Source organism: Melozone crissalis, unplaced genomic scaffold, assembly GCF_028551555.1.
Source record: "Melozone crissalis strain CALT ecotype California unplaced genomic scaffold, PUWL_Pcris_2 ptg000045l_1, whole genome shotgun sequence".
Classification (NCBI taxonomy): Eukaryota; Metazoa; Chordata; class Aves; order Passeriformes; family Passerellidae; genus Melozone; species Melozone crissalis.
In genome coordinates, this window is record NW_026535823.1 from 28,006,552 (window position 1) to 28,027,859 (window position 21,308).

General features: G+C 43.1%; 1 protein-coding gene across 1 annotated transcript in view; it reads right to left on the minus strand.

Moving 5' to 3' along the window:
* Window positions 1-20,008: 20,008 nt before the first annotated feature.
* The window catches only part of GLIS1 (GLIS family zinc finger 1), a 177,966-nt gene continuing 176,666 nt past the window's right edge, over window positions 20,009-21,308 (minus strand). Inside the window, 1 exon segment of the mRNA XM_054286108.1 lies at window positions 20,009-20,415. Within this exon segment, the coding sequence (XP_054142083.1) occupies window positions 20,279-20,415 (137 nt within the window). The 3' untranslated portion in view covers window positions 20,009-20,278.

The following is a 21,308-nucleotide window of genomic DNA, read 5'->3' on the forward strand; positions in this document are numbered from 1 at the left end:
TAAGTAAGCATTCATGCCCCATTTAGTTCAAGTGGTCTTGGGAGACCAGCTGGTGGTTGCAAGGATGTCCAGAAAGAGGCATGGGTTGAAGCTGCCTTTCAGTAGCATCTTGTTGAGGAGAAGGTGAGAGCCCAGATTTGTAAGAGAAGATTCAACAAATGACACTTTCAGTGGGAATATCTCCTGTTGTTGGGTTTGACCTCCCTCTCCAAACCCTTGGTGTTGGAGTGCAGTGGCAGGTTAGTTTGCCCTCTTGCTGCCAGTGAGGAATGTGTTGGTCCTGTAGGAGCCCTGCTGTGTGCTTTTCCAGTTTTCCTTTCAGTGGAACTCCTTGATTCCAAGCACAGCTCCTGACCTTCCCCCGAGCTCTCTGCCTTGTTGTGCGCTTTCCCCCTGCTTTGCACTTTCTGTTTAGACAATAAAAGGACCGAAGGGAAAACAGTGTTTCTTTATGTTAGAAGTACAGCAGCCTCACATGTCAATATTTCTTTTCCCCCTGTGCACTCTGACTTCGTTTATTTTTTTAAACACTTTGGCTTCTTTTGAGGAGATTCGAGTTCCAGAGCAAACCAGTTTGCACAATGTGCTCAGCCTCATGTTGCATTGAACTGATCGCATTTGTTATGTCTACCAGCTGATAGAGTTTTCTGAAAATATTTAGCCTGTAATGTAACGCTCCCTGGTCTTCTGTTTTTATTACAAACATGCAATTAATCACCCTAATTGTTCCAATTACCCAGAGGCCCAAGTGATTATGATGAAAAAAAATAAATAAAGATAGCGATGGCATAGTGTGGTTGTAGGAATGAGGTGAGCATTCAGCACAGCTCAGGAATCTTCCACTCGTTCTTTTATGTCCTGGAAGTGTCCTGGAATGGGCTTGATGCACATGCTGGGTGTCACATAATCCAGCCTGGATAATCCCTGCCTTTCTGTTGATCATTGTGTGCTGCTACCCAAAATGTTACTGCACTTGGCACCAACAAAAAGTGAACCAATAAACAACTGCATGGGAAAGAGTTGAGGAAATAAATACACATTGGCTTAGAAAACGATGTTTAAGAAACACTTGCATTGACAAGACCAACATCATTTAGAGGTCTCTCATAAATATATATATATAAAATTATAATACCTGAAAATATCTGCAATCAAAATGAAACCAAAGGGCTGTTTCTGTTCTTTGTAAATTAAAACCATTGCAGATTTTTTTCCTTTCAAATAATTCTCATGCTAGGAGCCTGAGGCTGTAATAAGTTTCACTTGTTTGGCACATCCTCAGGTCCAGTTAAAAAATACTTGGAAATGGTTCTAAAATTAATGTCCAAACACAAACCTGTGAGCACTGAGCCTGTTTGGTGTGCCAGGGAGAACTCTGTGCTTCCAAGACTTCTGAAAATTTCCACAATGACTCTGAGCAGCTCTGGGGAAAATAAAGCCAACCATAGTCTGAATTTCTTCTGTTAAGAAGGAAATGGTGTTTTAATGTTCCAGAAAAGTGCAAACCACATGCTTTGATTTTGCTACTGAGAGGCTATGGGAGGAGTTTGCAATGTTCTTCAAGAAATGTATATTTTCTGTATTTATTTATTTATTTGTATATATATATACATATGAAGATATAATTCTTAGCTCATATTAGCATTACATCACTGCTTTATCTATTCTAAATCTGGGTCAGTCCTGAATTACATTGCTGTGAATGCAGATGGAGCTTGGACTATAGCACAGGTCTGAAATGCTGTTTTCTAATAGGATTAGTGAGTCATTTGTGTCCAGATGTGGATTTGTTTGGGGGAGGGGAATGGGGGTGGGTGAGGAGATGGAGTCCTGACTTCAGCTCCCCCCAACATCCCTGGGAATTTTCAGCACTTTGTTGCCCATCCTTGTTTCCGTGCTGGGGGGGATTGAGCTGGTTGGGACTCAGAGAGGTGGGAATGGATGTAACAGAGGTTTACAGAACCCTAATCACCAAGGAGCCAGCAAATGCAAGACAAATTCAGTTGCAAAAAGTCAGGGGACCCCAGGGAATGTGCGGTTGGGTGGCAAAGATGAAATTATTTCAGTAGGAATTGGATAAAATAACAGGGAGAGGCCCACAAGAGCCATTACACACCAATGTCCAGGGCACTAAATAGGAGTTTCATTGGTGTGACCCTGGATTTAATGCTGGTGGTGTTTCCCCATGGAACAGTGATTCCTTAAAAATCTTTCTGCTGGGCAGGTATGGGCTGGCTATTAACCTCTGTAATTTCAGTGTTTTTAATGAAGCGGGCAGAAGTCAAAGGGTACAAAAATCTTTATTATATAGATTTGTCTTTACTTGTACTCTATAGGCATTGCTTGCAGTCTGTGCTGGCTGTACACAGCTAGCCCATCATCTGACAAAAAAGAATAATTATATCATTAATATGGACATGTGTATTTTATGGGAAAAATTAGTATGCTACCCTGTTAAGTAAATATTTACCAAGATCTGTAGCACAGAAAATGCTGAGGGACAAAACAAATGCCAGTTAATTCTGTATACTTTGGATCAGATTTCAGCTGCAGTCCGTGCCAATTACAAAACTGAATGGAGTGACACAGTATGTGAAGGAACATATAATTTGTCATATAGTGTCAACATTGCTGGCATTCTGTATTTCTTGAGGTGGCACTTTTGAGCCAAGTCTTGTAAAGTGTCCCAAGATCTCATTTAGCATGTCAAAAAGTATATTCATTGTTAATTCTCTGAATGGTGGAGAAACAGCCATTGTGATTGGCAGCTTCTGACAATCATAGCTGGACTAAGCCTCTTAATGTGGGATTTTGCCTGTTACAAGTATGCAGTGTTTGAAGCCAGCCCTGCTAGAAAAGGGTGTTCTCTGCAGTGACTGAAATTGCATTTTCTTGGAATGGTGTGTGGGTATCTTCAGACTGACCTGCTGTCTGCATCACTTAATCTTAAATCACAACAAAATGGGCAGAAATGCACATTTTCTAAGAACACATGCAAACCCAAACCCTGAAATGATTCTTTATTTGGTGGTTACTAGAATTGGAGTCTTATAGTTCTAAAACACATCCTGTTTATTTTATGCCACTTCTCTGTCCTGTGTCCCCAATAGCTGAGACATCTTCAGCATGAAGTGTTTGACACTGAGGTGTCTTTGTTACCTAGAGCTCTGCTGTGGTGTGAGGGTAAAGCACTTTTTGTGGTCTTTTTGTGCTCTAATCGTGCCTAAAGGCCAAAGTCAGCTCCACATCTCTGAGGTGTGCTCAGCACTGGCAGAGGAAGGCAGGCAGGGGTTGTATGCTGAGGACACAGCATGTTCCTCCAGGAACTCTGGGGGGGAGGAAATGGAATGATGCTGACCGTTCCAGAAAAGGTGACAGTTTGTATTTTTTACATAATATTTTATTTTGAGACTTTGTGGCGCGTGAGAAAGCATCAGTTGGCACCAGTGAGACCAGGGTGGCTTTGCTCATGCTGTCCTTTCCATGTTCTTGCACCCCTGACTCTTTCAATTCTCTGATGTTGCAGTGTGATTTCAGGAACTCAGAACATATTCATCATGCACAAGCATAGTGAAATTGGATACCTTTTTTTTTTTTAATTAAAAAGATGAAGTTGTTTTGGCTGTAGTAAAAGCTAAGAACAATGTTTTACAATGAGGGAGAGATGTATGACATGCAGGCCTTTTTGTAGTACACTGTTCTTACACAACTCGTTAGAGGACCTAAAAGCCCTTTGTATTCTGGGCTAAGCCTGATTGCTGTTTCTCCTACATAATATTTTATAAATTCCCATAAAAGAAAGAAACACTAGACTAAATTAATGTTTTGATGTGCTATGACTTTGACTGCAAATAACGGATAGTACGTTGATTGCTGCCTAAAAGTTACAGTCTAAAATGTTATTTTACATGCTATCCTAAGTCAAGGCTTATTCTAAAAACAAGCTTTTGACAGCAGAAGTAAATTCACATGACTCTCTGCATAAGGCTGGATACATTTTGTGATGATGGTTTAAATTACCATCATCTTTTCAGCACCTCCTGATGCCATGAAAGGAAGCTTTCTTCACTGCTTTTCAGTGCAGAGTCTGGCACACTGAAATATCAGCCACACTTCCTGGGAAGATTTTCCTGCAAAGCAGGTACCTGTCAGTGTAAGCAATGTTCCTGAGCTTTGGGCCTGAATTCTGCCACCTACATGTAGTGCCTGTGCAAATTCTTCCAGTGAGGCCAATATGACTTTTTTTGCATAAAATAACTTTGTAAGCCATAACATAAAATTCTCTGAGTTACTACTTTGACTGTGTTTTGTGCTTTCTATTTGGGCTCCATATAGAAAAGATAGTTAAAAATTCAGACAAAAGAATAAACCTCATAACTTGGATCAACTTTTATTTCATTTTTGAAACTTTTTAACAACCTGCTAAATGACAGTTAGCAGGAGTCTTCCTTGACATATGCTCTTCGAAATCACAACTGAATGTGGGTCCTTGGTTTAAGGAATTTTTATTGACTTTTCATTACTTTTTTAATTACTCTGTTACTTTTCTGCTTGGCTGAAAGGAAAAAGCTGGTTCTAGTCAAAACACTGCCATTAAATGTTCTGTAATGCAAACTTGTGCATAGTGGGAAGACCTGGCAAGCAGTGAGACACTTCACAGCTTCATGTTTACACTTGGCCGTCTGCTTGTGTAACAACTGTACCAGACACTGAACCAGCCCAGGCTCAGATTTTGAATGTACTGAAGCTTCTTTGAGCTTCTGACTTTATTGTATCATTGTGCAGTCTGACCTTTATGTACATCCTGCTTATGTGCCCAGCCCTCCTAATGGTAAAAACCCCACAAAACAGAAAACAAAACCCATTTCAGAGGATAAAAGGTGGAGTTAGTGGTGGGCTTTCTAGAGATTGTCCCTCTGGGATATTGAAGGCAATTGCACCACTCGGTGTTAACAGATACTGGGAAGAAATCTGGAAGCCTGAAAATGGAGATTTGCACTTTATCCAGAGCCAGGAATGGATCATCCACGAGACACTTGCATATCATTATCATAGATGATTATTTGTGTTACAGTAGTGTGCACTGAGAGCAAATCTAAGACTCAGTTAAGCCACAGTTGCAACACCATCATCCTTTTGCTCTAAAAAATGATATTGGCAAAATGAACAAAGCCAGCAGAAGACTGAAGAAAGTAATTGGAACCAGACAGAAATCCCAGCAGGATGCTGAGAGCCAGGGCAGCTCTTTGCCAGCCTGGATAGCACTCTGGGCTTTGTCCTGCATGTAGTTCTGTGGACTCTGCTTTGGGAAGAAGGAGCTGAGGAGCTTCCTTAGGGTTGTTCATCAGTTTGTTTTTAATGCTAAAAAGTTCATTTGCTCCTTGTGGCAGCATGCCCATAGTAACCAGCCTTGGTCAGAGAACTGATACTGCATTTCCCTGTATTTTGGATTCACCCCTTTGGCTTTTCCCTCAGTGAGGCTTCTCCGTGTCTTTTCCCACCTTTCCCCCCAAGCTTCTCACAGCATTGCAGCCATTTGGGGCAGCTTGTGATTGTGTTCCTGCTTTTCAGTGGCTCCAAACACCAGTGCTGCATCCAAAGTGCTTATCCCAGGGAGAACCTGCATTTTCTCTTTGGCTCTCAGATTCCTCTCTTTCCGTTGCATCCCATTCAGTTGTCAGCCTGTTACCAGCATTGTCATCACTTGGTGACTCTGCTGGAGCTGCTGGTGTCTGTGCAGCCCTGAACCTGGTTCATCCAGTTTATTAAAGCAGTTTTGCAGCTGATTCATTTCATTTTAGAGGCCCAGAACTGCTGAGCGTGGGGCAAATTGCCGTCAGCCGTGGGGAGGGGAGCATCACTGCCAGCCAGGATCTGGCTGCTCTCCCCTCCTGACACATCCAGCAGCCCATGAGGAATCACTTCTGCTGAAATTTCTGGTGAGGAGGAATACAAGCTGGCCAAGACCTTAAGATTAAAATTCGTCTTTCTTACTTTCTTTTATGATGTAATTGCTGAAAAATAAATGGTCAAGGTTTTGGTTGTATTTCTTATAAGAAAGATTGTCTTTCCAGCAGCTCAATTTCCCCAGCACCAAACTGGGAATTAGTTCAACACAAACATAGCAGGAGAGTGTCATATTCTGAAAAGCTGCCTGCAGAACCTTTTCTTTTCTGGAGGGTTATGTGTGGTGGTGTTCACAAGGATTCCAGGATGAGGGAAGAGATGAGAATCTTGACTCCATGTTTCAGAAGGTTGATTTATTATCTTATGATTTATATTATATTAAAAGAAAATGATATACTAAAACTATTTTAAAAGAATAGAAGAAAGGATTTCATCAGAAGGCTAGCAAGGAATAGAAAGGAATGATAATAAAATCTTGTGAGTGACCAGAGAGTCCAAGACAGCTGGACTGTGATTGGCCATTAATTAGAAACAAGCACATGAGACCAATCACAGATGCACCTGTTGCATTCCACAGCAGCAGATACTCAATGTTTACATTTTGTTCCTGAGGCCTCTCAGCTTCTCAGGAGAAAAGGATCCTAGCAAAAGGATTTTTCATAAAATATGTCTGTGACAGTTATGGAGCTGGGTGCATTTTGTGCACATTCTGAATAAACTTAAGAAAACTTGGCTTGAGTCTACAGAAAGTTTAAAAGCCCAGTCCCTAGCCTTAGCTCAGCCCTACTGCAGGCTGGCTGGGAGGCAGGGATGGGCCATTCTCGATGGTCCCTCAGGTGCCCACTTGGCAGGAGTGCCTTTCTTGCTGCTACACTGGCTCTTGTACTTCCAGTCATGCCCAGTATGGCTCAGTGTGAATTCTGTTACCTTTGGACAATTCACATTCAGATCCTGCCTTTCTGCTTCTTCTGGCTCCCCCCAGTTGCTCCAATTTACTTTCCCACCGCCCTTCCTGCCCCAGCCTGGCTGCTTTGAGCCTGCCCTGCCTGTGGTGAGGATGAGCAGCTCCTCTGGGATCCTTGGCACATCCCGCTCCTTCCAGCCCCTCCCCGTGCTGCCCTGTCCCTTCCTTCCCCAGTCACTCAGCTCAGCAGCCCGTGTGGCTTTATCTCACATCGCATTTTCTCCTCTCAATTTGCCCACTGGGTTTTCAGGGAGGAGCGTCACTTTTCAGTTCTGGTGTTTAAAAGCTGCGAACGTTCAGGGCCTGCAGAGCGTCGGTCAAAATAATAAAGGCACTAATTAATTGACAAGATGTTTTCACTCCAATTTAATCTGCCAGGATTTAACTCTGCCTAGAGGACATGAGCTGTCTTCCCTTTCCTTTTGGTTTCCATACCTTCCAGTTCTAGCACTTGTAAGGCTTTACTTAGTCTAGTGATTATTGCTGACGTAGTTTGAGAAGCAGTGTGAAAACAGACACAAGTATCAAAGGCATCTGTCACCTTTTTAAGGTGTCTTTGTGTCTTTTGGTTTCTGTTTGAAGGAGCACGCTCTGACAGCAGCATTTCTAAGCTGTCATATTGTATTTCTGGCTGTTTCAAAGACTCTCCAGGAGGGAGAAACTTACAGCAGTATCATAGCACTAAAATATCTTCAGCAATATTGTTTATTTTTCCACAACTTCTCTGGGAACCTTCTTGCATCACTGTTTTTGGCCTTAAATTAATATTAATTTGCTAGATCTGAAGCAATTGATTTTAGGATAATTTCTGACATACAGCTATTATTAAGTTGTGTATAAATGTTGTCTAATAATACATTCATTAAAGAAAGCTGTTAGCTAGACATCATAAACACCCACATACCAGTTCCTGGCTTCCTTCCACATATCCATAATCCTTTTTTTCCTCCATCTTCCTTGCATTGCCTTTAATTGTCTCTTGCATTACCCCCACTGCTAATCCTGTCTCTTCTCAGATGAACGTTCAAAATTTGCTGGTTTTGGTATTTTGAATAGTTATTGACTTTGCCTGTTATTTTTAAGTGGTTGTTTAAAGACATGACAAGGTAATCTGAAGCAATTCATTATGTTAATAGTTACTGTCTATATTGATAATAATTCTGTGTGGAAAAGCAGTCTCTGCAGTCTTACCTATTTCTCACTGAAACCCCCACAAATCTGCTGCTGTAAAGAAGGAGACTTAATCACATTACAAGTTTTTAACTTTCCAAAATGCCACTTCTGCTTCAGGTAGGGGCCACATGAAGATTAAATACAATGAACATGAAGTAAATGTAGTAAATTGTTTGGGATAAGCAAAGGCTGTAGAGCACACCATGAATGTAATGTGGTTTTCATTACCAAAATATCTAAAAGTGAATTGGAAAATAACTTTTAACAATTATTGCCCTGAAATCAATCACATTTTTAATTAAATAAACATAAGCAGGCAGTTGAAAATGAGAACTGAAATCTTTAGTAATGAGCACCATGACTAGTAAAATACCACATCAGTGCTGGTAATTCATTAACAATACTGGGAGAAATCATATAAAAATGACAGTTTCTATTTCAGAAAGAAGTTGATGAAATGTTAGAAAATATGTGCTGCTGAGAGAGGGGGGATGTATCCCCCTGTGGCAGCAGAGTGACTAGGGATGATTTTCAAAGGCCCAGATAAAAAATGAGTTCTAGCTTGGGGCTGTGCCTCAGGCTCCCTTCCCAAATCCCTGTCCCTCACTGCGAGTCCCGGTGTGCTGGGCCCTGGGTTTGGGCAGAGCCCTCCTCTGGCCCCTGGCAAGGCAGATGGCTCACCAGATGCATTCAGTGCAAGATCCAGTAGGGAAAAAAGCCTTCCAAAATTAAAATGTGCTTTTCTGGTTGTTAATGACTGTCCCCAAGTGGGATGTCCAGGTATCTCCAGGTATCCTTCACTCTGGCAGAGATGGGCTGTGAGGTTTTTCACTTTTCTTCACTGTGACTGGCACAATGAACCTCAGAAGTGCTAATAACAAAACTCATGCTCCTACTAAAGGTATTTTTTAGAGTCTGAGCAATTCAGAGAGCAACATTTGCTGCTGATGTACATCTTAAACCACCACCACCTTAGGGGCAGAAAATGCCCAAAAGGTGAGGCAGTATTAGGACCCTGTAGGTCACTTCACAGTGCAAAAATAGAAAGACAAAAAAAAAATCCTCAAAACCCCAGAGGAAATGAGAAAATAAAAGATGAAATAACAGTAGGAAGCCATCTGACTGTGTACAGCACAGAAATGCCAAAAATACCAGGGAAAGGAACCGCAGTTCATAAATTTAAGTATCTGTTGCTTTTTAAAGAAGAGAAAAGCCTAGGACTGAAGTAATCTAAAAGTGCGTGAAAAAGTGAAAACTCATTTAGCTGACACTGAGCTGAGACCAAGTGCCTTATGCCTCCATCAGTCTGGGAGTGGGATTTTGTGCCAGGAGATTGCTCAGTGCTGTGAGCTGTTCAACCTGGGCCGTCCTGGCTGTCCTGGCCAAGGGCAGGGATGTCACAGAGTCCTGGCAAATCCCATGGCACAGCCAGGGCAGGATGGGACAGGGCCAGACTGGCTTCCAAACAATTTGCAGACTTTGGGAGCGAGTGCCCAGAGATGAGAATTGCTTTTGTCCAGGCACATTGCCCTTGTTCTCCTGGGACAGGATCCCTAAAGGCTCAGCTGGGAGGTTTGGGGAGCACTGAGTGATCTGCTAAGCTGCATTAGCTGTAAAATCCCATATATAGAGGCAAAAAGGTTTAACTTTGTGTATGTTTCCTTTAGTTTAGCCAGTGCAGAGCAGCAGGCTGTCCTCATTACCCAGTGTTTCCCCTGACACAAACCAAATGGCTTCCAGCTTGAGGAACTGTCTGTTGAGTCCCATGTTTATTATAAATCCAGGAGATGAAAAAAATTATTTCAGTTTCTATTTTTTTACAGCATTTCCCACCAGAGAACACTAACACTTGTAAAACAATAAATGCTGCAGTATAACATAGCAAGACTGTAAAATGCTGAACAGTAGATAAAATTATTTACAGAAGACCATTATGGTTTCTTTTGGAGAAATAATACAGCATTTAATTTTAAGATACATGTGGTGGGTGTAGTTTTTAGATGCTACAAAAAGGAACATAAATACAGAAGTGCACATGTGCAGTAAGGTACATTAATGATTTTAATTACTTCTCTCACTAATTTGCCTCTGTGATTGACTTCATCTCTGCTCCACCAGTTTCTGAAAAGCAATAACTTTGCTAAGCAATTAAAGAGGAAAACATCAGCATCAGAACTTCAGTGTCCCACCTGGGCTGATTTTCAAACAGGATTTCAAGGGAGGCCCAGGTTTGCTAGAGGATCAGAGGGAAAGTTGTGTTGTTTTGGTGCAGTGAATGGGTCAGGGACATTTCTCCAGTGAGGCTAATTTGTTCCCTGATGAGTTTTTTTTCCATCCTTGCTGTGATACTGAATTCCAGTGCAAATGTTGAGTGCTGCTGTGACAGGATGGTGGTTGGAAGGGAAATGTTTGGCGCTGCCTCCTGTTCCTCATTGTGCAGTGAAGTCCAAAGCAGAGCATTGGAATCCATCTCCTGCCTGGGCATTTCAGCCTCTTTTCTCCTTCTTGCTGTAAAAACAAAGGCCAGTGCCTCCAATGGCAGAGAGGTGGTAGCTGTGTTTCAAAGGATACTTGAACTCTGCCAGATTTTTCTGTTGATATTCCCTGCAGATGATTTTCTACCTCTGGAAAAGCAAAAAATGGAGACCCAGCACAACAGGCTGTGCCACTTACAAAGTCCACAGAGGTGGCCAGGCAGGTTTGCTGATTGCTCCTGGGGAGCAGTTGTTTTCACCAATGTAATCCCTAAATAAAAAACTGAGATACTTTCAGGAATATTAGAAAATGATTAATTTCCCAGCATAACACCTCTGGATTTGCCAGTTTTCCTTTGATTTTCATTGCATCATTAAGTAAACAATGGTGCAATTTGCTTGGCCGTGTTGCAGCCCTACCTGGGCCTGCAGCTGCTGGGGCGGTTTCCGTGGATCAGATTGTGCTGGGAGCACAGGCAGGGCTGGGACAGCCAGCTCCCATCAGGGATGGCAGTTCAGGTACCCCTGCACACTGCCAGGGTAGGCACACAAAGGGAATTTTTCTGGCTAAAACAACTGGAGCTTCAGCTCGGAGCTGACTGGAATTCAGGTAGCTGCTCCATCACATGCAATCAGCCAGCTGAGCCTTCCCCTAAAATTCCAAATTGGAAGGGGAATAAAGTGACTCAATACAAGCTGCAGAACTTCCTTGTTTTTTTCTTTTCCCCAAAGCGAGGTCTACCCTTTTCTATAAACTTTGATTTTCTATAACTGCTAGAACCACTTTGGCAAAAAGTTCAACATTTGACAGTTTTTATTTAGATGTCGACATGTGGTTTTTATATTCTTAAGTTTAGAGAGATGGTGAATTCTGTCGTTTTCAAATGTTTAACTTGTAACTGTTGGAATCTGCTGGGTATTTAAAATGGATTTGAGAAAGGAAGTAGGGTATTAATTTTATTGGGAAAAAGAGAAAAAATATTTTAAAAGTTCCTTTAAACGAATGTTTTTCTTACATAATATAGGAAAATGTATTTCTATTGATTGTAGTGTTTGATACTGCATAATATAAATGCCAGTTGGGAAATATTGCTGCAGTGAAATATTCTGTATTTATTGTATAATGAATGTTCCATAGAAATAGCTTATAATGTTTAGAAAAAATAAAATAGGATTAGTGGGAATGTATTGCATGGCTAAAGCTTTTATGTTGTGCTAACAGTACTTCAAAAATCATTTTGTATTAAATAGACTGTTGCATTTGTATTTACCATAGACTGTGGTAAATTTTTAAAGGCAGACTTTGTCATTGTCTGAAGAAAGCTTTAGCCAGCACCAAATTCGTATTCCCTCTCTCAGTTAATCATAGTCTTAATTAAACAAAGCCGAGCTGGATAGGAAGGCAGTGAGATAATTTTAGATCCTTAATCCTTGGATATTAAATCCTTAATCCACGGATATAAAATAATTTTCTGAAACCGGGAGTGAGCCTGTTGCCGTGTGTGACACGCAGGGAAACTGAGGCAGACCCTGGGGCTGTGCTGGGGACAGGGCAGAGATGCTCCCGCGAACCTGCCCGAGCCTGTGCTGGCAGGCGAGCAGCAGCCTTTGAACAACTTGTTTTAATTACGCGAGGAGCACGCTAGCTTTCCACAGTCGCCTTTTAATCTCTTTTATATTTCTGTTCACACTCTGTGGCAGCTCCGTGCCGCGTTTCATTAGCGCGGCTCGGCTCGTGTGCGGTGCTGAGCGCGGGGCGGGGGCGCGGCTCCTCCATCGCCGAGCCGAGCCCGACCTTCACCTCAGGCTCAGAAAATACGGGATTCCTTGGGCTGCTGCTCACAGAAAATCCTAGCAGAGCTATATTTTCAAGGCAGATCCGTTGTTCGGAATAAATCCAAAGGATTTGCAGCCCGTCCGTGCTTTGCGTGACAATTCCCGTGGGATGCCCCGTTCCCAGTGCCGATCCAGTGCCTTGGGCTGCGCCACCTTCCCCTGACGCTGCTGCCTGGGTCATGCCTGGGGCTCATCATAATCGGATTCCCTAAAAAGTAGGAGCCTCCAGCACATCTCCCTATTCCCTGCCCCAGAGGAGTTCCTGGGTTCCACCCTGAGGAACCTTTCTGTGTTCTGGAGATACTCGAGACACCATTGCGGTGGTGGCAGCGCGCTTCACGGGCTTGGATCTGTAAATCATTCTGGGAGCAGCAGAGGGAGCCCAAGGACACGCAGTCTCAGCTGCGGATTTCGGACCAACGCAGTTTTCTGGGTGCTAAAGTGTTCCTGACATAAACTCTCTGCCTCTGAGTGTGGCAATAACTTATTTTGAAGCCCCCAAACTGTGCAGCGGCTGCGTGGGGCCACCTGGGTTGTGCTGGAAGGAGGAGGGCTTAGAGGGAGAGTTGTTACAAACAGGAATCTCGTTGGGGAAGGGACTTCTTAAAATTATTTATAATGAAATCAGCACAGAAATCCCAGATGTGCCAACATCCTTTGGTGCACCAGTTTGGCTGACCTGTACAGACCTGTCCATAAGTCTGGGTGAGAAGCAGGGTTGGACTTGGATAGAGGGAGGGGTTAGGGTAAACTGTGCAAAATGTTATTTTACCTGGAATTTGCTGTGGGGTCTTTGCATTAGAAAAATACTAAAATGGACTATTGGTATTATTGTTCTATAACTCCATTTTATTACTTCTGACTGATCAGATTTCATTGCTTGGCCATAACACCCATCTGATTTTTGAGGAAAAAAGTTTTTAGACAATCACTCTTTCTAACACTGTTCAAAACCATCAAATTCACTTTGAAAATTTCTAAAAATGACAGCTTTCTTCATCACTGAAATTCATGTTGATTTTCAAGTGCTCATTGATGGGTGTTTAACTGCAAAAGGAGCCCTGCAAGCCTGACCTTGAACAAGAGATGGGCGTTTTCAGAGGCAGCAGGGCCTGGGTAGGACATTTTCATATGGTTATGCCAGAGCCAGAGCTCCCTCTTGTGAGAAAGAAATATCAGAAGAGTCCAGGACTGTCAGCTGGAAACGTGCAGTGAAGGTGCTGTTCAGCAGGGAAGCAGTTCCTGTAAGTCTGCACATCCCTCCATCCACCTGGACAAGAAAACAGGGGATTTGAAGCTACCAACTTGCAAAATTGGGAAGTGGCACCATAATTTGTACTTAGCTGTGATGTGTCACCAAGCTCTCATGGAAAAATATAGGAGTATTTTTCAGTGGAAATAATTCCTCTGTTCCAGTGACTTTTGTCTCTGGCAAAAAAAAAAACTCAGCCCAACTTTATGTCAGCTAATAAAAAGCAGAAAATAAATGAATCTGTCAGAAATTATAAATTCTGTTTGCATTTTTGTGATCTCTGTGCTCAGCATCAGCTGTGCTGAATTGGTGGCTCTGCTGCCACCCTCAGCACAGAGCACCAGGGCTGGGCTCCCTCGTGTCCATGCCAAGACTGTCCCTTGGGAAAGGAGGAGTTTCCAGACATGCAGTGGCTGCTCGGGGTGTAATGGGGTACATTATCCAGCACAGTGATATTGGTGACCCTATAGAGCTCTTTAGGTGTATTTTAGCTTGGGAACATCTATGGAAAATACTTGGTATTTAGTGAGATCTGCTACACTTCAAAGGGGAAAAACTGTTTCAGAAGTATTTTTATGAGCTTTAGGATTAAGTTCTTTCTGGCAGGTGTGATTTAGCGGCAGCCAAAGGGGTGACAGTCACCAGCAGCAGTGTGACTTCACTGGGGAGAACTGAGGCAGGGCCTGGGCAGCCCATCCATCATGAGAGCCTGGGAATTGGGGTCCTCCCCCTTCCTGCTGGGGTCACACTGTGCCCCATGCCTACTGCCAAGGGGGAGCTGCTGCTTCCAGAGAGAAAACAAGTGTTTAAAGAGCCTTCTGCAATGTTTGCTGGTTTATTTGCTGTTGATGAATAAACTGAGCTGCTGGGTTGGCCATTGGTGCAGCTGCTATGACTTTAATACCACAGCTGAAGTATTTGGTTTGCTTCCTCCCACCCCATCCCCACCAGGACCTGTCACCTCTGTCCCTTTTTCATCAGGGAAAGGACAATTCTTGCATCTTACAGACTGTCCCCCAAAACCAGGGTGCACCCAGTGATGGCAACTCCAGGGACTGACACACTGCTTTTCCAGGATGTGGTTTATTAAATCAAACTCTTTTCCCTTTGTTTGGCAAGAGTTAATTGTGCTAGTATGGGAATATTATTCCACAGGATTATTTTAAAAAATATCATTTTTCTTATGGCAGGGAACATGTCCAATAATTGATGTGGGAATATTAATGCAATATGTATGTTATCAATTTAGAAAAGCAGAAGACATATTTCCTTAAGCTTCTAATCATTTATACATATGACCTTGATTTATACAGCAGAAGGGCTCTTCCAGAAAGCTGCAATTTGCTCAGATGTTTAGCCTGGGTATTTTACTTTACCTTCTAACTGCCAAGTTTGGGATTATTTAGCAGTAAAATTAGAAATGTGGATTTGAGTATGTACCAAAGTCCTGACAGGTGTTAATGGAACTCAAGTTGAATATTTTATTCTTTAAATAGTAAAATGTAAACCTGCATTTGTTTAGCTTTGCCTTCCTGCCAACTGTATCAGGTATCTTGTGTGACTAGAATCACTGTTTTCTGTACATGGTCTTCATGGCAGTTTCCAGTGCCTGTTCCCAGCTCAGCCTGTATTTATAATCCTAACAGATTTCAGCTCCACAGAAAATTCCTTAGGCAAATGTGTGATTCTCAAGGAGAATCAAAGAGATAGGAGAGAAAACTCTTTATGCAGTATAGCCCAGATTTGAAGAATATGCCTAAAGATGCAAATAGAGGTCTGAGAGGATTTCTCAGAAGGAAAAAAATCCTGGACATGAAATTAAAGGAGTTTAGGGCAGTTGTGTTAAAAACAAACAAGCAAACAACAAACCCAAACCACTTAGTCCTTTTTTTGTTTGTTTTTAGGCTTTCAGACAGCTTTAAAAATCTGTTCCTCAGCCTATTGCAATTCAGCAATGTCACTTACTCAGGGCAAACTCCAGGGATTTCATTTGGTCCCCGTGGTGTCCAGGTTTGCTCAGATTGCTGTGGGGGACATGCTCTGTTTTAGAGAGGAGCACTGGATGTTCAGGAAGGGATGTGGAATACTGGCACAGGCACGGCCTGCCTTATCACAGGAGCTGTGCTGGGAGGTGTTTATTAAGTCTGCATTGTGATGTCCATCAGTGGAGACAGTGGCTCCTTCCTGGCACAGACTGACACCCCCTTGGAGGCAGCTTTTCCTTCTCAGTGCCTGAGAGGCAGCCAAGGTGCTGGTCTGACCACCCATGGACGGCTGGGGTAGGGGAAAGGAGCCTTCCCTGAGTGACTGAAACCCTGGATCTGCAGTCTGACCACACTGATCCCGGGTGCTGGGAGGGCAGGAGCAGCCCTGGGGCTCTCTTGGTTACCTGGGCGTGTCCTGCTGCCCTTCTGAAATGGAGGGAACCTTAAACCATGGGGAGATGGGGCTAATCCTCCAATAAAGCAGCACAGGGTGCTCCCTTCCCAGCCCAGGCCCAGCCCAGCCTCCACAGGCCGGGTCTCTGTAGTGTCCTTGTGCCCAGCAGGGTTCTGGTCCAGTGTCTGCCACACGGGCACACTTGGAGGGTTGCAGACTCCCAGAAAGGAGGGAGAAACTCTGAAATCAAGAAGGCCAAAGCTTGTAAGAGTATTGAAAGTTAGCATCATGCTTTTCTTGGTGTCCTCAGTGAATTGAAGAAAACATCTGTATAACACAGGGCCAGAAATGCACTTTTAAAGTTGAGTCACTTGGTTTTCAATGAGAGTTACTGGCACTGGCCAGAAAATCTGTATTTGCCCAGAATTATTTTCTTTTCTTCTGGCTTCACCACCACTACAGAAATCATTTTGCCAAAGGAATGGGCAAATTTCATCTCAGTAGGAATCCAGTAAAAAGCTCAGTCTTATAAGGCCTTTAGCTAGATTGGGACTTAGTACAGTTTCGATGGTTTAAAGAAAAATTCTGTCATGGCTGAGTGGTTTTCAGCCCATGGAGCTGAGACAGGCAGCCTTGCAAGGCTGTGACAATCTATGGCTGGAGCCCTCCTTCTGCTGACTCTGGGCCATGGACTTCCCAAATCACCCCAGGGAGTTTGCAGTTTGCTTTGAAATTGAAGCAGAGAGGAGCTTTTAGTGTAACTCTGCAGATCTCAGAAGGGCTTATCTCAGGAGGGAATATTCCAATGGCTTTGTGCTGTCAGTGAATTAAATTATATAGGCTGGCTATTTTTTCATCTTCTGTTGCACTGACCTGATTTAATACAAATACATTACTGGAGAGCAGAGCTAAAATCATGTAGGTCTTAATAAGATCATAACAAAACCCATTGAAATCTTTTTCTCTTATGCAATTTAAATTCAATTTACAGTCACTGTTTATTTTCACATACTTGGTTGTTGTTTTAAGCACTGGGGTTTTTTTGCACTGCTTGCGTAACTCAGAGCTATTGCAGTATCAAAAGGGTGCTCTTAATGCACTCTGGCATTTGGCTTTTTGGACTTTTACCATGTAGAAAAGGCATCCAGTTGAAAGGACAGTCTCAGAAACAGAGGAGCCTTTCCACAGGCAGTTCCTGCTGTTGGGTGTGCAGGTAAGCAGAGATGATGATGTGAGAATAATGCCCTCAGTGCCTGTGTCCTTTCCCTGGGAGCACATCCGAGCCCTGAGCAGGCTGTGGCCATTCCTGCCGCACACCTGAGCCTTGGGGCTGGACCATTCCCGTGCCCCACATCAGAATGAGGGCATTGCAACACTGTTGACATTAAATGCCACAGGTTGGGCTCAGTGATCACAGAGGTGTTTTCCTGGGATTCCTGTGCACATCTCATCAGCTCACCTGCAAGCACGGCAGGACCATCACTCTGGAGCTTGTGAGGTGCTGCAGCAGGATGGGAACAGAGCGAGCATTTTGGTTTTCTATATAATGAAAAGCCTGAGCTTGATTATATTAAAAGCTTTGAAGTCCTGCTGAATGTTTGGCTTCCAGCCCAGCTGGTGGAGAGTGCAGAGAAGTGCCTTTGCTGTTTCAGTGTCAACTTGAAATTAATTTTCTCTCTCCCAGCTTGATCAGCCACTGAAGGTCATCTTATTTCAGTTGTTCCTAAAGCATCGTGCATACACAGAGTACATGCACAGGGGTAACTGGGGCTTGCATTCACTGGGGAAATGATTTGTAGCTATTTTTCAAGGACTGTTGTAATTTATTAGTTGAATTCTGTTGCTTAGATTGAAAAAGTGTCTGACAGTCAACTGGAACCAGCAGTTCCATTTTAATTCCACAGGGTAATAATTTTCTACTATTATATATAAAGCCTTACCCCAGTTATTATACATATTAGTTGTTGGGGTTTTTACAGCACCACAATGAGAAACTTGCCAAGCAATAAATTCCATTGAAAGGTTTCTTTGTGTCTTTAGGAAAAGCTTACATGAGATACTTCCCTACTTACATGTAATAAAAGGAAATAATAAGGTACACAGCACATGAGTAACCATTAACTTGTGCTATTGTGTATTTTACTGGCTTTATTATGGATAACTTTCCAAACCATACAGACTCAAACAAGTGCCTTTGCATTTCTCTGACTCTATCCTTTTAATTTACAGAAAACCTGATTCACACAGATTGTGGAATTAAATCATCACCCCAGCTGCTATGCTTTAAGTTTCCCAAACCTTTGTGAATCATTGTGTGGTTTTGAACAGCCTGGTTGTTGTGACATAAGAATTTTTGTAATTGATCAAATATGTTTAGGATTGGTTGGTTTATATTTTTAGCAAAAAAAAAAAGTTGTTTTTAGAAGAATTTATTTAATTTTTAGGAAATTGAATTAATCTTGTTTTTAAGTCACGATTTCCTTTCTGTGTTTCCAACTAATTGCAGCACAGGAATTATTTTGATTTTTGTCTCAGACATTACAGCTTTGTTGGGCTTTGGATATTTTTCTGTGTCTTCCTTCAGAAGCCCCAGTTCTTCCTGCTTGGCAGTTGTTAAGCTACCTCCCTCCTTATTTAATGTTCTGGGAGAGAGTTCTGCGCACTTATGTCTGAGACCAAAAAAACCCCAACTCTGAGGCACCAGAATAAACAAACAGGACAGAAAGCCAAATGTGGCCGTGATCAGAAGCAAAGCCACGTGTGTAGGCTTAGAGCACAATTTGGGGCCTTTCTGCATTTGGGTTCCAGGAGAGCAGTGATGAGTCAGTGCTGCCAGAGCTGCCTGACCACAATTAATGGGTTTGCAGCTGGCGCTGGGTGTCCTTGGGAGCCTGAGAGCTTCAGGAATTTTGCTAAAATGGGGGGGTCGGGTCATGTAACCCCAGGAACCTTGTTCTGTAGTGACTAAAACTTCCTGAATGTCTAAGTTTCATTCTAATTTCTGGACAGAAAGCTAAATTGGATACAGAGGCCCCTTCACATGCACTAACAAGGTGCAACCAGGCCCTGGAGAAACAAGTGCATCGTGCAGGCTCCGTGGTTACCCTGGATCAGCCCTGGCATGGGGGGAATTTCTGTGTTTGCAGAGGCTGCAGGGGCTGAGGGGAGGCACAGGGGCACCAGGGATCCTGATCAGCAAAGCTGTGGGGTCCTGGGACACAGGCACATGAGGGACCTGAGCTGTGGGACCTGAGCTGTGTCCCATTTCTGGGGAGGGAGGAGATGAAAAAAGGAAAGTACCATCCTCAAACTGGATTCAGCCCAGCTTGGGCTTTTCAGTGGTGCCCTGTGGCAGTCTCTGTAAGTGAACAGACATGGACTGATGCAGGGACTGGACAGCCCTTATTAAGCCCAACTGGCAGTGCTTTGTAAATGAGAACTGTTTTTTCCAGTTATTTTTCCCTGACTGTTCTGGAGCGCCGTGGGACACTCCAGGAGCTCAGCTCTGACAGACCTGCTGGGCACACCTGGGCACCTGGTCCTGTGCAGGATTTATCCTTCCCAGGAATCCTCACTACGCTGGGAACTGCAGCCACAGTGACAGGGAACCCAACTACTGCAGTACTGTTGCACTGGAAGCCCCTTGGTTTTCCTCACATACCCATGGGCTGTTCTAATGTCACAGTGACTGAGATGTCACAGCTTTGTTAAAATCCCTCTCAGACATTAAAAATGCAGTATCAGGGAGCTCGATGGTGTTAAGAAATGACAGCACACTTGTTTCCAGTTTTTAATGCTTTCTTGTAAAACTGAAAATACAAAACCAGCTGAGCAAATGTAGATCTTTATATACATGAGGTCTCTGATTAAAAAAATCCTTTTAGTTAAAAAAAAAAAAGAAAAAAGGGAAGACTGAACCAACAAGTTAAATGAAAACTGATTAAAGGGAACAACATTCTCAAATTGAAGCATACTTTCCAGGAAGGAAAACATCTTCTTTACAAGTTTATTATATAACTTACATTTACACTTTACTGAGAGAACTTACAAAACAAGCTGCTTGAAATGCTCCTCATTCCCTTAAAGCATGAATTTCAAAGTGCCACAGCAAAGGAACAGGTTCCAATATTATCTTATACAGACTATTCATGTATAAAATGGTTTGGTAAATGTGAGGTGTTCATTTAAATGAGCACATATAGGGATACAGACTAAATAAAAGTACTGAACAACACCTTTGTTATTACATACGCAGTTATAGGTATAATAAAGGAAACAAGGCCAGCACTGCTCTTAGGTATCTGTGTAGATGGAAGGAATGTGATTCAAGCAGTGATCAAAGGCACTGTTCTGGAAGAATCCATTTTCATCCGTTCCATTGGAGACCATGTCCTCAGAGACACACTGGGCTTCAGAGATCCCCTCATAGCCTGCAGGAGGGACAAGGACACGGACACGAGTTAGTGCCAGGGGCACGAGAGGAGGGGGGCACAGCCTGGGGCCCACAGCACAGCACAGTGGCAATGGAAGGACAACGGTGCTCAGCATCAGAGCCTTGCCAGGAGAGGCTCAGTTTTCAGTGGGTGTTTGTGTCATCATGGCTGGTGCTCCCGTTCACTTCTGGGCAAGTGAAGTGCTAGAATCAGAGCAGGGCTCTCTTGGGACTCAGTCATTATCTGAACAGGACATCAAAACAATGAGTGGGCAATGATCCTACTAAGTGTGCACTAGAAGTCATGCAGCCCTCTTGGTTTGGGTTTTTCCTTTTAATAGCACTTTGAAAAAAATATTCCATGAGTCTCCCAGCTGCTCATAGGATACAGAAGAAATCTGGATCCTACATTTATTGGCTCTCCACATAGTGCAGGTCTGAGGAAGCTTGGCTGGGGCAGGTCAGGCTCACAGGACATGTGGAAAGAGCAATAGTGAACCTCAGCCCACCAAAGCCCACCAGCCCAAGCTGGTTGCTGCTTGCCAGGCTACCAGAAAGCCACGGCAGTAGGGGAGAATCTCTCTGTCCTTCTTTCATAATGCCAAACTTCCACAGCTATTATAACCTCCTGAGCTGCACATCCCTGTGGAAAGGAGCAGGTTTGCCATTCTACCAGATGCTACAGCATTTATTGCCTACCCAAAGGACATGAAAATTTCCTATTATGACCCCTATAGCCTGCTTTTGCAACTGGCCAGCCAAGGCCCACGTGCACATGTTCATTTCACTGCAGGAAAACCTGTCCACTTCACTGGGGCTATTTTACTGTTATGTGTGTTTTTATTATTTGAGATCAAATTCTCTAGTTACTTACATTTCTGCATTTTCCTA